General features: G+C 39.2%; 2 protein-coding genes across 2 annotated transcripts; one reads left to right on the top strand and one right to left on the bottom strand.

Moving 5' to 3' along the window:
* The first annotated feature begins 2,114 nt into the window (after positions 1-2,114).
* Positions 2,115-11,261, top strand: snx22 (sorting nexin 22). Its single transcript, XM_084396285.1, has 6 exons — positions 2,115-2,287; positions 8,483-8,671; positions 9,215-9,309; positions 9,988-10,026; positions 10,467-10,534; positions 10,637-11,261. Exons 1-6 carry the CDS (start codon positions 2,198-2,200, stop codon positions 10,828-10,830), a joined length of 675 nt encoding a protein of 224 aa, XP_084252411.1. The 5' UTR covers positions 2,115-2,197; the 3' UTR covers positions 10,831-11,261.
* A 35-nt stretch (positions 11,262-11,296) lies between these two features.
* ppib (peptidylprolyl isomerase B (cyclophilin B)) lies at positions 11,297-13,238 on the bottom strand. The gene is made up of 5 exons (XM_084396286.1): positions 12,875-13,238; positions 12,341-12,454; positions 12,167-12,260; positions 11,821-12,005; positions 11,297-11,680 (listed from the first exon to the last, which is right to left on the bottom strand). The coding sequence occupies exons 1-5, from the start codon at positions 13,007-13,009 to the stop codon at positions 11,558-11,560; spliced, it is 651 nt and encodes a 216-aa protein (XP_084252412.1). The 5' UTR covers positions 13,010-13,238; the 3' UTR covers positions 11,297-11,557.
* Positions 13,239-13,936: the final 698 nt, after the last annotated feature.

Here is a 13,936-nt window from a genome sequence, read left to right as displayed (position 1 = left end):
TTAAGTTAATTAATATCAACTGATCATAACTGGTTATAGCTTATATTATTTTATTATTTAATATTTTAATTTGTTTTTATTTTCACTTTACTATTTATTTATTTTTTTTTTTAAATTTAGCTTATTTTTTATTTCTGTTTGAGTCATTTTAGTACTCAAACAATTGTTTTATCTAATATATTTTATGTCAGCTTCATTTAATTTAAGCAAAACAACTTTAATAAGTTTTATTTAACAGTAACATCACTGATTATAACTGGTGGGATAAAATACAATTTCTCTTCACCTGAAACCATCCACATCCACACATCAGACTAATGAAGGAAGTGATCCTTCCAGGCCTTCCGTCTTTTAGTATTTGTTCTGTGTTGAGGAGAAGCTCCACACTCTTATCATAAATGCTTGTTTCTCTCCAGCTTTGATGAGACATTTCCATGTGACAAGTTTACTGTGGTAAAATTATTGCAGCTGCAGCGGAATTAACCTTTCACCAAAATCCTTTAAATTCATTAATCATTAAACTTTTCAACCTGTTTATTTTCCAGAAATCTGTAGGTCAAAAATGGTCCAGGGTTCATGATCAGTTGCTCTGTTTGGAATTAAACGGAGCATGAGTTCTAACCTCCTGATGGGATGAAGTGGGAAAGCAGGGATAATAACACTTGAGCATCAGGAATGTGTGTTATCTTCAGACTGGAGTGTGTTTACTCAGCAGTAAATGCATGAATGGTTGTGTGTCACGGGAAATCATGTGATTCTCATTTATTCTCCATTCAGACAGAAGAAATGAGGACGTCAGGTTTGGTGTTGACACACCTCTGTCCTCTGACCTTACACAAATAGACTCATTCTTTGCATCTCATGATGCTCGCGCAATATCATCCGTAGACATGATTTAATGCGCAAATAAGTTTGCATTTGAACTCTGGTTGGAATAGACACACAACTGTCCTTTTATGCAACTCTATTACAGAGTTTATTAAGAATGATAAGTGTTTATACATGAGAAATCGCATGACAGACTTGTGATCCGACGGCACACAGACAGACACTGGACTCTTTATATTTAACTCTCAAAAAAAAAAAGAAGTTCCAGAAACATCCTAAAATAACTTTTTTTCTCTCTCTCTAGATCTTCAGAAAACACATTTCTGAAGAATTTATACTTGTATAATCTTCAAAGAAACAATGCTCAAAGGTAGAGTAGGCAATTTTTTCATAAACATTTTTTTCAGTAAAACATTTCAACCAAAAAAATGTTCGTCCAATCATTGCATTTCAGTAAATTCAGACTCTTAATTGGGACGCTCACATAACAGTTCCTCCTGAACCAAAACAAGAGCTTATGCTGTGTTCACATCATGTCATATAACCTTATTACAAGATGGCAACCCGTGATGTTCTACTCTGAGCTGTTTCTATATCAACAACACTATCAATGCCAAAATGAATCTGTAGCAGTCAGGTGGTACAAGTAGGAGCTATGTAAGTTGTTTACATTATTATTGTAATGTGCTTTGATACATGAGGTAATTTAACACCATCTCTTGTCTTATGACGTTCATGTGTATCGGAGGAGGCGTGGCTTTGGAGACTCTGAAGGGAGGATGCTAACTTTCTATTGCTAGCCTCTCAGGAATTGCCTACTCTACCTTTAACTCTAAAACACACGTGAATAATTAGTGAGACACTAATTTGTTAATAGCGAATAGGTATTAGTTCACATCAGTGTTGACTAGTGATTCGCTGGCAATTTTAGAGGGCGGGACATTCTCATTTTAGAGAGCATTTGATTGGACAAAAAATGCCTACGACAGTGATGACAACATTATGCGATTGATATTTTTTAATCCCATGGTTTATGCAATTATTATTTTATTTATTTTTTTACCATCTGGCAGTTGGTTACCGACTCCGAGTTGTATTGGTAATTGTATGTTTCTTTAATGCGAATTAATTAATTAATACATTGAATCAGGTCTGTTACGTAGGCTAAGTTCTTTCTTCACCATAAAAAGCATATCCTTCTGTATGAATGGCTTTATTTATCTCAGCTGTGTGTGTGTGTTTGTGGGGGGGTGTGTGTTTGGAGGAGGAGCTCTGGACTCTGGAGATCCACGGCGGAGTGATCAAAGCACGTCACGGAGATGATCTTCAGTTCAGTCTGTGTGTGTGATCTGATCTGTGTGTGTTTGGGATGTTGGATCATCAGTGTGTGTCTCCAGTCATCGAGGTCTTTATTCCGTCTCTCATGAGGGAAGTGGACGAGACGGGAAAGTTGCGCAAAGTAAGTCAGACAGAAACTTACTGATTTTGTGGTTCCTGAGTCAGGACTTAAATATAAAGCTCGAACGTGAGTTTGACGTTTTTGCACGTGATTTTGTATGTCATTAATTTTGAAGGCTAAAAATTAATTTATTAGTCAATCCATTGCATAAACTTACCATGGTAACCACATGTGCAGCAAAACTACAGTTGTTTTACTGTAAAACTGTAGTGGATTAATTAGATATTCAAACAGTGTGTTTATGTAATATCTTGTTTCATTTTCAACTAGCCTATTGACTATGCAGAAACTATGGGAACTGTTATAAATGATTGCAAAGTCCCTTGTATTTCAGATTATACTGTATTCATGTCATAATAGCCTATTATGTAGTATAAATTGTAAGAAGGTGCACTGTACGTCATGTTGTCATTTGTTTTATTATAATATAGGCTACATTTCATTTTAAATACACGTATAACAAAAGTTAGAAACATTTATCAACTTAACAGACACATTTTGTTGTGGCAACGTTTCTGCCATGGTCTGTGTGTTTGTAGCCTACTATTGCAAGCCACGGTGCTTGTTGTAACAATGCAGAAATGTGTAATGCAAGAGGGCTTTAGCAACATTCAGATGACCTTCCAACTCTGGATACTTTTTGTACGCTTTTTTTTTTGTCTCAACGTTGTTAGAGGGTTTGTTTGCATTGCATTGTGTTCTGCGTTTAGTAGGAAGCAACAAAAACAATTACGAGCATAGTATTATTATTAGCACAGTAGATACATGCTTTTAAATGCAGTAGAATAGAAGGTAGCCTAACACGTTAGTTAAGTGCTAAGGTGTGTCTTCAGCGGATTCTAACGCCTGAGGAAAAAAGACGAAATAGCCTGTGCAATTCTTAAGAATAGAGATGCACAACTACTCTACTGTCAACACTTACAGGAATGAATGGAGCAGGAATATGACAGAACATGTTCGATGACGCAACAGGTTTTGGACGGTCTGAAACGTCTAAACTCATTAGGGGTCCTATTATGCTTTTTTATATTTTCAACTTTCTTTAGTGTAGCTATTGTAGCTGTTTGTGTTGTGTCAGTGTCAGTGTCACTGTTTTTGAACTCCCTGAGACGCCTCCATTGTAGTCTTGAGTTTTCTTCTGCGAAAACTTAAAGGGTATAGGGGCGATTTCAGACACAGCCATGGTCTTATTATTAGGAGATATGAGGGTCCGTGACCATAGACTGTAAAAAAATATGGACGACGCCCCTTCGCTCTCTTCCATTGATGAGAACTGAAGCCGCCAGAGTCCCGATATGGCGCTGACATATTGGAACTTGAGTCTGCGCAGTAGCGATCTCGGGACCAGACCTGCGCAGTCGTGAGCAGGAAGTAAAGCCGCGAAATCAGCGCTCCGCCCTCACTCTCGCAGAATGCACTCAGGGAGAGTGGATTCTGCACACTTTTTTACAAATTGATTGCAGTTAGACAAGAGGCTTGTTAAAATATAGTAAATACAATCTCCTCAGTCCTCCGAAGATCCCGAAAAAATGTCCTTTGGTGCTTCAGTGACTACTTCGCTCAGAGAACCTGTCAATCACAGCTGTCAATCATGACGTTACACCACCGCATCACGTAACTAACTAAAAGCCAACTTATTTTTGAAACGGACACTTGAACTTACATCAGCGTGATAAAAATGACAGCAAATGAAATAAACCACCTTTGGAAAAAAGATATTTGAAGTGTAATTTAATTGTTTAGTTGGTCTCACATCCCGTTGAATAACACGGGGAGGCGGGACTTATAACCTATACTAGGACCAGTCACCGGGGGGCGATCGAGACGTTTTGGCTTCACTTTTGAGGGCTTGTGCGGCACGCTTGTCCGTGACTCCGTGGCACTACCGTTGGAGAAAGTGTAACGGCCAACTTGGATCACGTGTGCCTTGATAACCAATGAGATCACAGCGCTGACGTCATTGAATTTCGTTCAGTGTTGTGCGATAGTCAATCATTGTTTGCGAATACCATAGAAATGAATGAGAAGTGAACTATACCTGTGACCAAATTTTTTTTGGTGTAAACTCTAAAAATGGATCAATCCAAAAAAACGTAAAAAAAAAGCCTTTCCTCCATTGACATCAGGCGGGAAGGAAGGCCGCGTGCCGGCATCTTGTAGCAGAACTTCACCTGCAGTTAGCATCCCATTGACTCCCATTCATTTTGGCGTCACTTTGACAGCGAATAACTTTACATCTGATGCGTTTGAAGACTCCATTTGTCCATTATTTATTTCTAAAGAAACACGACAATGTATAAAATGCTCCATTACCTTGTAGCTTATGTTATGGCCCCGTAGGAAGCAGTTTTTGTAAAAGTAGGCTAACGATTGCGTCATAACCAAGCGACTCTCTGTCGCACAGTAGAGAGATTACCGTATGGACGGGAGGAGAAGCTTGCGGGCAATCGCGGGGACGTGGAGGCAAAATGACAATATAATTAATCAGAATACCTAGCAAAAGTTGCTCCTGCTCCAAGCTCATGGACAATTCCTACTCACACTCTCCGTCTCTGCAAGTTTCGTAAGGGAATGATTCAGATTTCTCTTGGCACAGCTACTAGAAGACAGACGGGTTGTTCACGTGGTCCGTGTAACGCTTTGCTCGGTTTGAGTCTGCGCGTCAGGAAAGGAAGTGCTAAAAATCGCTAAAAATGGGCTTCACTTGTCTCAATTGAGTTCCAATGGGGTCGCTGTGTCCATTTCTTTTACTGTCTATGATTGACATCCATTAAAAAACAGCCACTGTTCTCCTTGCATGTGTAGCGCAGCGTTAGCGTTACGATTTTATCGCTAACCTTGGATGATGCCTTCAAGAGGCTTTGACGTCACTGACAGACTGGGAAGAGAGGTGCTATTTGCACCTCAGTGTTGTTGTACATTAGCCTAAAGCCTGTTTTATGCTTCTGCGTCGAACTGCCGCCGTAGCTACGTCGTAGGCTGTGTGTAGCGCGCGTACCCTACGGCGTACCCTGACGTGCACCTCTCCAAAAATGTAACAACGCGTCAATTCTACGCGGACACAAGCGCTGTGATTGGTCTGCCAGAACCCCTCCCTCGGGGTTTCACACGCTTCCTAGGTACGCGTCAACGCGGACAACGACACAGAAGTATAAATTAAAACCAACACGTTGCCTATGGCGTATAGGCTCCGGCATAGGTCCGACGCAGAAGTATAATGAGGCCTTAACAGTATACAATAATAACATACTGTAAATTATTATATCATTTATTTAATGTATGCCGCCTTATTGGGACAATAAAGCCTTCCCTACACCCACCCCTAAACACTTTTTACTAAACACACGTTAGACACTTTATTTACACTTTTCGAATATTTTCTTAATTTTTATTGAAAATAAATGATATGTGATGGGAAAAGGGAGTAGATTGAGTTCGGCAAAAGACGGATTCGAACTCGGATCGATTTGCGTCAACTTTCCGCCACGCATCTTACCCCTACACTATTGCTACTGGCTTCCGTAGTTTTGTATGGCCCAATCAGACGTCAGTGGGCGGAGTTAGTGTCAATAGCCTAGTGTAAAAAGGCGGGCTATTTGGACTTAGTGTAGATATACGCTCCGGAAAAAGACGTTTTCTGAACATTCAAGCGTGAAAACCTATTCTAGTAGACCCAAAAAAACAAAATCAAGACTTAGATAATATAAGCAAAAGATATAAATGTTTTTCTGAATATTGAATTTTACTCTTAATTCTGGATTATTTGAGTAATTTACACCGTTTATTGCGCTGTCTGGTGTCTTCTTTAAATACTAGAACCAGTGTGTCGTGTGAAGTCCAGCTGCAACAGAACCGACCCAGCCAAGAGTGAAGGAAAGAGAGTCATTGTGCTCTCAAAACATGCAAACGATGATATGTGTCCTCATGCAGTTTTTGTGCATTTATCAGATCAGATGGAGTCGAATCATCTGAGCAAACACTAATATTTTACTGTTTTGAATTAGAACGTGTGCATTTCTCTCACATCCTGTGTTTTCTGTGCGATCTATCAGAAATGGCGGAGCATTTGCGGACAGAAGTCTGTCTGCATGAGAGGCTTTAACGGGGGCAGTTGCTAAAAGTAGAACAGCTGAATCACAAACCACACGGCAACATGCTGATGTCAGTCAAAGCCGTAATGCCCAACACACACTCACACCTGTCAGATCCAGTAGGCCACGAAAACATCTCCGAACACAGAGAACTGTAGAACGTCAGAAGAAGGGAGGTCAGAGGTCACAGTCGAGAGAGATGAATAGAGTGATTTGTGTGTGCGAAAGAAGCTCTTCATCCTAGCGGAAGTCTCCAGATCTGAACATCAGCAACAATGAGAGCTCTATGAGAACGAGAGAGGGAGAAACTGGGGTTAAATCTGAAAACAGGGCCCGAATCAGACGTGTGTCCTCGGCATGGTTAACCAATGCTCTCTCCACCCGCCTGCACTAACTCACTTTACCCAGAAAGCTCAGCGAGAACAAAGACGTACGTTCTGTAGACGGTGTACTAGAATTTCACGGATAATTGTGTAGAATTACTCATTTACTCACCCTCATGTTGTTCCAAACCTTAAATGCGAGTTTTTCCCCCAAGCCATTATGTGAGTTTTTCTGTTAAATGTTTTCCATAAAATGAAAATTAAGGGGACTGAGGCTGCCATGCACCAATACTTCTTTAAATATCATAAAAGTAGTATATATGGACTCCAAGTCATACAAATTATACAGAAATTAAAGACGATTAGTTCGACAGCCTATTCACCTTCATTGTAAGAAAAAGAGCATTCATGTTTTAATATATGCATATTTATTTAAATATATTTATATATTAAATAATTTATTTATACATTTATATTTATTTATTAATAACTGCATATTACAGTATATCAGTTTAAATGTATATATTAAACATTTATGGTGTTTGACAGTATTCACTTTCATAAGGAAAAGAGCAGTGTGAATATTTTGCTTTTGTGTCATACAGGTTTAAAACGATACGAGGGTGAATAAATGATGACAGAATTTTCATTTGTGGGTAAACTTTGCCTTTAAATGCTTAAATAGCTCTACATTTCCTGAGTTTTATTAGTCTGAGCAGATCATAACACTGCACATAGTTCACATCACCGCATGCTTGAGCACAGACTTGTCAAAACATGCTTGAGAAACAATCATTTTTATTTCCCTCTCTCTCTCTCTGATTTGGAGAGAAAAATATTTTAGGTATTGAGAAGCGAAAGATTGAGCTCACAGTGGGAAATGTTTGCTGGAACTGAATGTTCTGTGTTCCTTTGTTATGGGTGGAAAACGGGAAACTGCTAATTCTCAGATCTGCTCACACACACAGCAAGGTTACTGGCAATAGAGTACTAGTGTAGTATACACTGAATTCTGCCTACGAGTAACCAAAACCATTCAAACATATCAATTGTCCTCATATGACCTCATGTCAAAAGTCATTTTTAACATCTCTCTTGGCAGTTTGACCAAATTATAAGTCAGTGTATTGTGAAATACAGTATTCACCTGCTTACTGCACGGTTTATACTAATACTTACTATTTCTTTTAAGCTAATATGCTAAGCGGTTTCCCGTTCGCAATAGGCCCATGAATTTTTATATATAATATCTCTCACATGGAGCTCAGTGGCTGATAGAACCAGTAAAAATACTATTGTTCTGTCAGGATCTCTGGAGATGAAAGGTTTAGATATATCACATTGACATTTCTTTGTGTTGTTGACAATAAAGCCCCGTGAGTCTTTATAAAGAGGGTGTGATCCTGGAGAACTGCCACGCCTGTGCTGATTTAACCTGTGTAAACTTACACGACCTATATTAAGACGAAACTTTTGTTCTGTCGTTTTTGATGAGGTAATTCAGTGTGAATAGTCTTTTGAATTTCTGAATGAATTCAGATGGAAAGCAAACTTGAATTTGACTAATAATTGCTAATATCTGCTGTTGTAACCTGCCGTGAGCACATCAGAGCTCTGGAGGGCGCACGCGCACTGATGCTGGAGAATGAGCACTAGCGCCTCCTGCTGGTCAATACTCATCACTGCATAATGTGTTGTCTCGTGGTAGTTATTTAGTTTTAGTGAAGTCTGTAAAGTTAATCGTTTACAGGTTTTGTGATATGGACTTTCTTGTATTTCAGCTCTTCAGGGTGGAGATCCTCTTCAATGGAAGGAAACACTTTGTTTTACGGCGATACAGTGATTTTCAGACGCTTCACAGGAAGCTGAAGAAGATTGTGCGCGCTCCCGATTTCCCTAGTAAGAGAAACCAGCACCTCCGAACCAAACCACTGGAGCAAAGACAACAGGAACTGGAAGACTACATCCAGGTGGAGACCCGCCCCTATATGCTGTTATAGGATTAATTCATATTTTGAATTACCTTTTAGTTTTATGTTTTTTAGAATTTCCATTTTAACACACATACAAAAATATAGTATGAGTAGTATGCTATATATATCATTCTCAACCCTCATTGTTTTGTTTTTAGTGTATATTCGAATATAATGATGTGGAATAAATACTCTTATTGTATGCTTTCTATTATTAGACATAGGCTACTGTTCAAGAATTTCTTTTTGTGAAAGAATTATTTTCAGCAAATATGACAGTAAAGACATTTATAATCATTTTCTATTTCAAATAAATGCTGTTCTATTGAACTTTCTAATCATCAAAGTTTCCTCATAAAATGTACCACGGTTTTCACAAACATATTAAGCAGCACAACTGTTTTCAACATTGATGACAATAAATGGGTCTTGAGCTCCAAATCAGCACATTTTAAACTGTAATAATATTTCACAATATTACTTTATTTTACTGTCATACTGAGGTTTGTAATGTTTTTTTTCATTGGCTGCCAATTGCAGGTGATTCTGTATCAGAATGACGTTGTTCCTCAAGAGCTCCTGGACTTCCTGCAGGTCAAACATTTTCATTCAGCGAGCAAGAACTGCAGCTCTGAGTATGTGTTTATACCAGATCACAGTGTAATCTATTAATGTCTCTAAATTTTAAAGTCCCCCTATTATGCTTTTTGCATATTGCCTTCAAAGTTTCATAGATCAGAGTGCTTGATAAATTGATTTATGGTCTCCTAAAAGGAAGAACCGATTCGATTCATCAGTAATCCAGTCTTATCCGCTTGGGCTGCCCCCTTATAGTAGATGAAACGTTAGTCGACGAGAAGAGGCTTGGCTGACTAAACATAATTAGTTAGTAGCCCTGGGTAGGCGTTTGGTTTCCAACATACACTGTAAGCGGTAGACCAATCACAACAGACTGGGTCATCTGACCAATCAGAGCAGAGTAGACCAATCACAACAGACTGAACCATCTGACCAATCAGAGCAGAGTAGGCTCTCAGAAATGCAGGGTTTAGAGAGACTGAATCCTTTGTCAAAGCGTTTCAGACACTGAGAAGAGAGAGCTGATGCTGCAGTTTATATTATGAGAAAAATAAAGTGTTTTTTGACGGTTAATGCATGCAAACCTGTTGTAGGAGATCTCCAAAATAAAATTAGGAACATTTAAAAAATAGCATAAATGGGGACTTTAAGGAAAATCTTTAAACAGTTGAAAGTTTAATAATTAAGAGCAATAGTATTTAAAGAAATGAATAACAATATTAATGTCCTTTCAGTGAAAACCACTCAGATGACTATCAAGAGCAAGGATACAGGTATGTTCATCCTCATCTCATTTAAAGGGATAGTTCACCCAAAAATGAAAATTCTGTCATCATTTACTCACCCTCAAGTTGTTTCAATCCTGTAAGAATTTCTTTTTTCTGCTGAACACAAAAGAAGATATTTTGAAAAATGTCTGTAACCAAACAGTTGATGGACCCCATTGACTTCCATGGTATTTTTTTTTCCTACTATGGAAGTCAATGGGGTCCATCAACTGTTTGGTTACAGACATTTTTCAAAATATCTTCTTTTGTGTTCAGCAGAAAAAAGAAATTCTTACAGGTTTGAAACAACTTGAGGGTGAGTAAATGATGACAGAATTTTCATTTTTGGGTGAACTATCCCTTTAACCTGCTTATTTATTACCCCTACATTTGGATGAATTTATTCTAAACAGCATTCATGTCCTCTGAACGATGTGTTTTTCTAGATTTCAGTCATTCCATCAGAGAGTAGTTGGTTTCTCGTCAGACCCTTACCAGCTTGAATCCAGATCAGGTAAACCTGGCAGATTGTTGTGATTTCATTACAGAAATGTCTTTTTTTACACTCAAAAAACATCCTGCGAAACCGTGTGTTGTGGTCATTTCCCCCTCACAGATCTCCCTGATATCGTGGCGGCCGGTGTCCTGCAGGGTTTGTACCCCAGAGACGTCAAAGTGAGCTTCAAGAAGAGCTGTGGGAAACCCAGCGTCCGCGCCTGTGCACCAGAGCTGCCCGTGTATCCCAGAATCCCCATCATTACCATAAACAGAAGTGACATCAGCTCCCTGCCGGAGTCACAGAGAATATAAGTGCATGGCTGCGGTGTTGCCTAGCAACTCCACCTGCACTAAACGTTTATATCGACTGAATCTTGTCACGTTTCAATATGTGTGTCTTACAAAACTTTCTAGGTCATTTTCCAACTTTAAAATCTAAGAAAATATAGTTAAGACTTTTTTTTTTTTTAGGAGCCCCATCAATTATATGGACAAAAATAAATATTACAATGTATAATTTTTTTTTTTCATGATTTGTTACTATTAAAATTAGGTCTTATGAGATATTCACACATTTTTTCCCTTTAAAATTCTGTAAAAAAAAAAAACCTTTACATTTCAACATGAAATTCACATTTCAAATCATAGTTTAGGTCACTGATTTTGACTTTGCCAAGCCATTTGTCTGTATTTTGAAACATGTGTGTTTTTGTTAAATAAAGAGTGTGATTTGTTCTTGGTCCAAAAAACAAGTAATTACTCAAGCAAGACAACAGCATTAAGAAAACCTGGATCCTTTATTGAAGATTTGATTATAAAAGCAGGTTGAAGTGGGTCAGAAATCGGACCGATTGGAATGCCTGTTAGAACTGGACCCAGGATGTGCCGACTGGTGCGTGACGGTCCCGCGAAGGGGGCGGAGCTCCAGTGACCACATACACACTCTCTCACACACGCACACTCACTTTCCACTAGAACTCTAGTGGCACCAAATTGAATCCCCTTAAACCCAGAGTCCCGTTGTTCCCATAAACTTAAATTACTCTTTAGCTACTGCAAAAGGCTTTTCCACTTCGAGCTTGCCGCTGTCGTGGATAGTGACGTCCTTAAGAGGTTTATCTCGGCCATCGGTCTTCGTGCCCTCGATCTTTTTCACAACATCCTTGAAGACAAAGGGAAATGCTCAAAATTAGCACAATCTCTGGAGTAAAGCACTCCTATATGTAAAGATTCCTGACTGTTAGGTAAGGTAAATAAATTTGGAAGAACATCTCTACAGATGGACAACGTGGAGATACTCACCAGGCCCTCCAGGATTTTGCCAAACACAACATGTTTGCCGTCCAGCCATGGCGTTTGGACCGTGGTGATGAAGAACTGGGAGCCGTTGGTGTCTTTGCCGGCATTGGCCATGCTGAGCCAGCCAGGACCGTAATGCTTCAGCTTGAAGTTCTCGTCAGGGAAACGGTCTCCATAGATGCTCTTACCTACATAAAGACAGAGAGGGGTGTTAGAAATCTCAGATTATTGGGCGTTTTTTTTAATATTAAAAGTATTGGGCTGATGACTTTTGAGATCTAATCTTATGACACCATAAATGGTAACAAAGACAACCTGATTTCAATCAGGTTTTTTTTTTTTTTTTTACCTCCGGTTCCATCTCCCCTGGTGAAATCTCCTCCCTGGATCATGAAGTCTTTAATCACCCGATGAAACTTGCTTCCTTTGTAACCAAATCCTTTCTGGAAATCAGAATCATAAAAGTTAGTCTCAATTCACTGTGACTCATGAACACTGACCCCCAGTGGAAAGACACACTCACCTCTCCGGTGGCCAGCAGGAGGAAATTTTCCGTCGTTTTAGGGACAGTCTTTCCAAAGAGTCCAATAACTATCCGTCCTACATCCTCATCTCCAATCCTGATATCAAAGTACACCTGGGAAAACAACCAAATCAAGTTACACCAGAACATAAAAACAATCAGTTCTGCAGCATATGCATTATATTAGCCATAGCCTATAGGAATTTCACTCCACCAAGAGGCCACAAACCCCCCCACTAATCATTAGACTACTGTTTAAGTGACAAATACTGATGCAACATTAAATTATTAAACATTTGTGTGGTGTTACCGGCTTTATTATTATATTTTATTTTGCACAAATCCAATGAACTTTGGTAAATGCAAATGAAAAAGCAAAACCGATGCTTTGCAAGCAAAAAGAAACTGGCTCCACGAATCTGGCACGCTGAATTTAAGTGTGAACGCAACATTATTAATTCGAGCTGAAATTCGAATTCCATCATTTGTACCCAATAGGCCACATTCAATGTTGCAGTGAAGAATGTAGCGCACCTTAGCCGTGACTTTTGGTCCCTTTTTCTTCTCATCCGCCTCTGATCCGCTCGGGAAAAGCAGGAAAATCACCGAGCCAACGATCAATGTGACTGCCACCAAAAACTTCATCCTCCTCTCGCAGATCCGCACCATGAACGACCCGAAAAAACCGTGTGTGTGGCGATGACTGTGTTGTAGGGTTTCTGGGGCATCCGGGGAGGAGATTTGAGCTGCGCCCAGACATTAGGATCAAACCCGGGCGGGATTTGAGTCTAGAACTGATCCAGGAACAGATGAGTCAACACAATCACTATGGGAACACACTCCCACTCAAACTGATCTGAGAACAGCCGCTGGAAGCGCACTCTGTTCTGTGTGACGTGTCCCAACCTATCGGATTCTGAATGGACGGGCTTGTGTCTGTCTGGGCTTGAAGAGCCAATCAGAGTATGAAACGCGTAAAGAATGGACGGAGCCACAGGCGCTCCTGAAGACGCATCAGCATTAAAGGCACAGGACACGAAATAAAACCATATTCGGAATAACATTCAGCGAATTTGCTCAAATTAAAAACGCTTGCGACATAAATGCATCAGTACAAAACATATACGTACAGCACAATAAAACTTTAAAGACAATAAGACCAAGTCCTGAAAAATATTATTTCGGTCTTAATATCTGATAAGTTGCTGCATTTTGTATTTTAACACTTTTTTTTATGAAGCTATTACATAATATTGCAAAACTGAATAACCCATTTGTTTAACACACCCACTTCTATCCATGAATGTTATTCAAAAGCATAGGGGTGAGCAGACACAAACTAATGTCTGCGGGCTAGTTGTAACCATAGACTGGTTGTAACAAACATGGTCAAAAACATTCCACACATGCCAGCATGACAAAACTTAGTGTAGGCCTTTTTTAATTACTATTTCTGAAGCAAAATGTATTTTTAGACCTATCAAGAACTATTTTCCCACCAAGGAGGAAAATCAAATTTATAGGCTCACACTGAATATATATTCAAAGACACACACTCTGTTCTTATTTGACACTTAACCCTCAGACGGTCCTCGG

The sequence above is a fragment of the Rutilus rutilus genome, assembly GCF_951802725.1.
Source record: "Rutilus rutilus genome assembly, chromosome: 23".
Lineage (NCBI taxonomy): Eukaryota > Metazoa > Chordata > Actinopteri > Cypriniformes > Leuciscidae > Rutilus > Rutilus rutilus.
This window is presented reverse-complemented; position numbering and strand designations above follow the sequence as displayed.

Coding starts and splice junctions, on each gene's coding strand:
- ppib (XM_084396286.1), bottom strand. CDS start 13,009: ATGGTGCGGATCTGCGAGAGGAGGATGAAGTTTTTGGTGGCAGTCACA. Junction 12,006..12,166: donor CAGGGGAGATGGAACCGGAG/GTAAAAAAAAAA, acceptor GTCTTTATGTAG/GTAAGAGCATCTATGGAGAC. Junction 11,681..11,820: donor GCAAAATCCTGGAGGGCCTG/GTGAGTATCTCC, acceptor TTTGTCTTCAAG/GATGTTGTGAAAAAGATCGA.
- snx22 (XM_084396285.1), top strand. CDS start 2,198: ATGTTGGATCATCAGTGTGTGTCTCCAGTCATCGAGGTCTTTATTCCG. Junction 10,027..10,466: donor TATCAAGAGCAAGGATACAG/GTATGTTCATCC, acceptor GTGTTTTTCTAG/ATTTCAGTCATTCCATCAGA. Junction 10,535..10,636: donor CCAGCTTGAATCCAGATCAG/GTAAACCTGGCA, acceptor TCCCCCTCACAG/ATCTCCCTGATATCGTGGCG.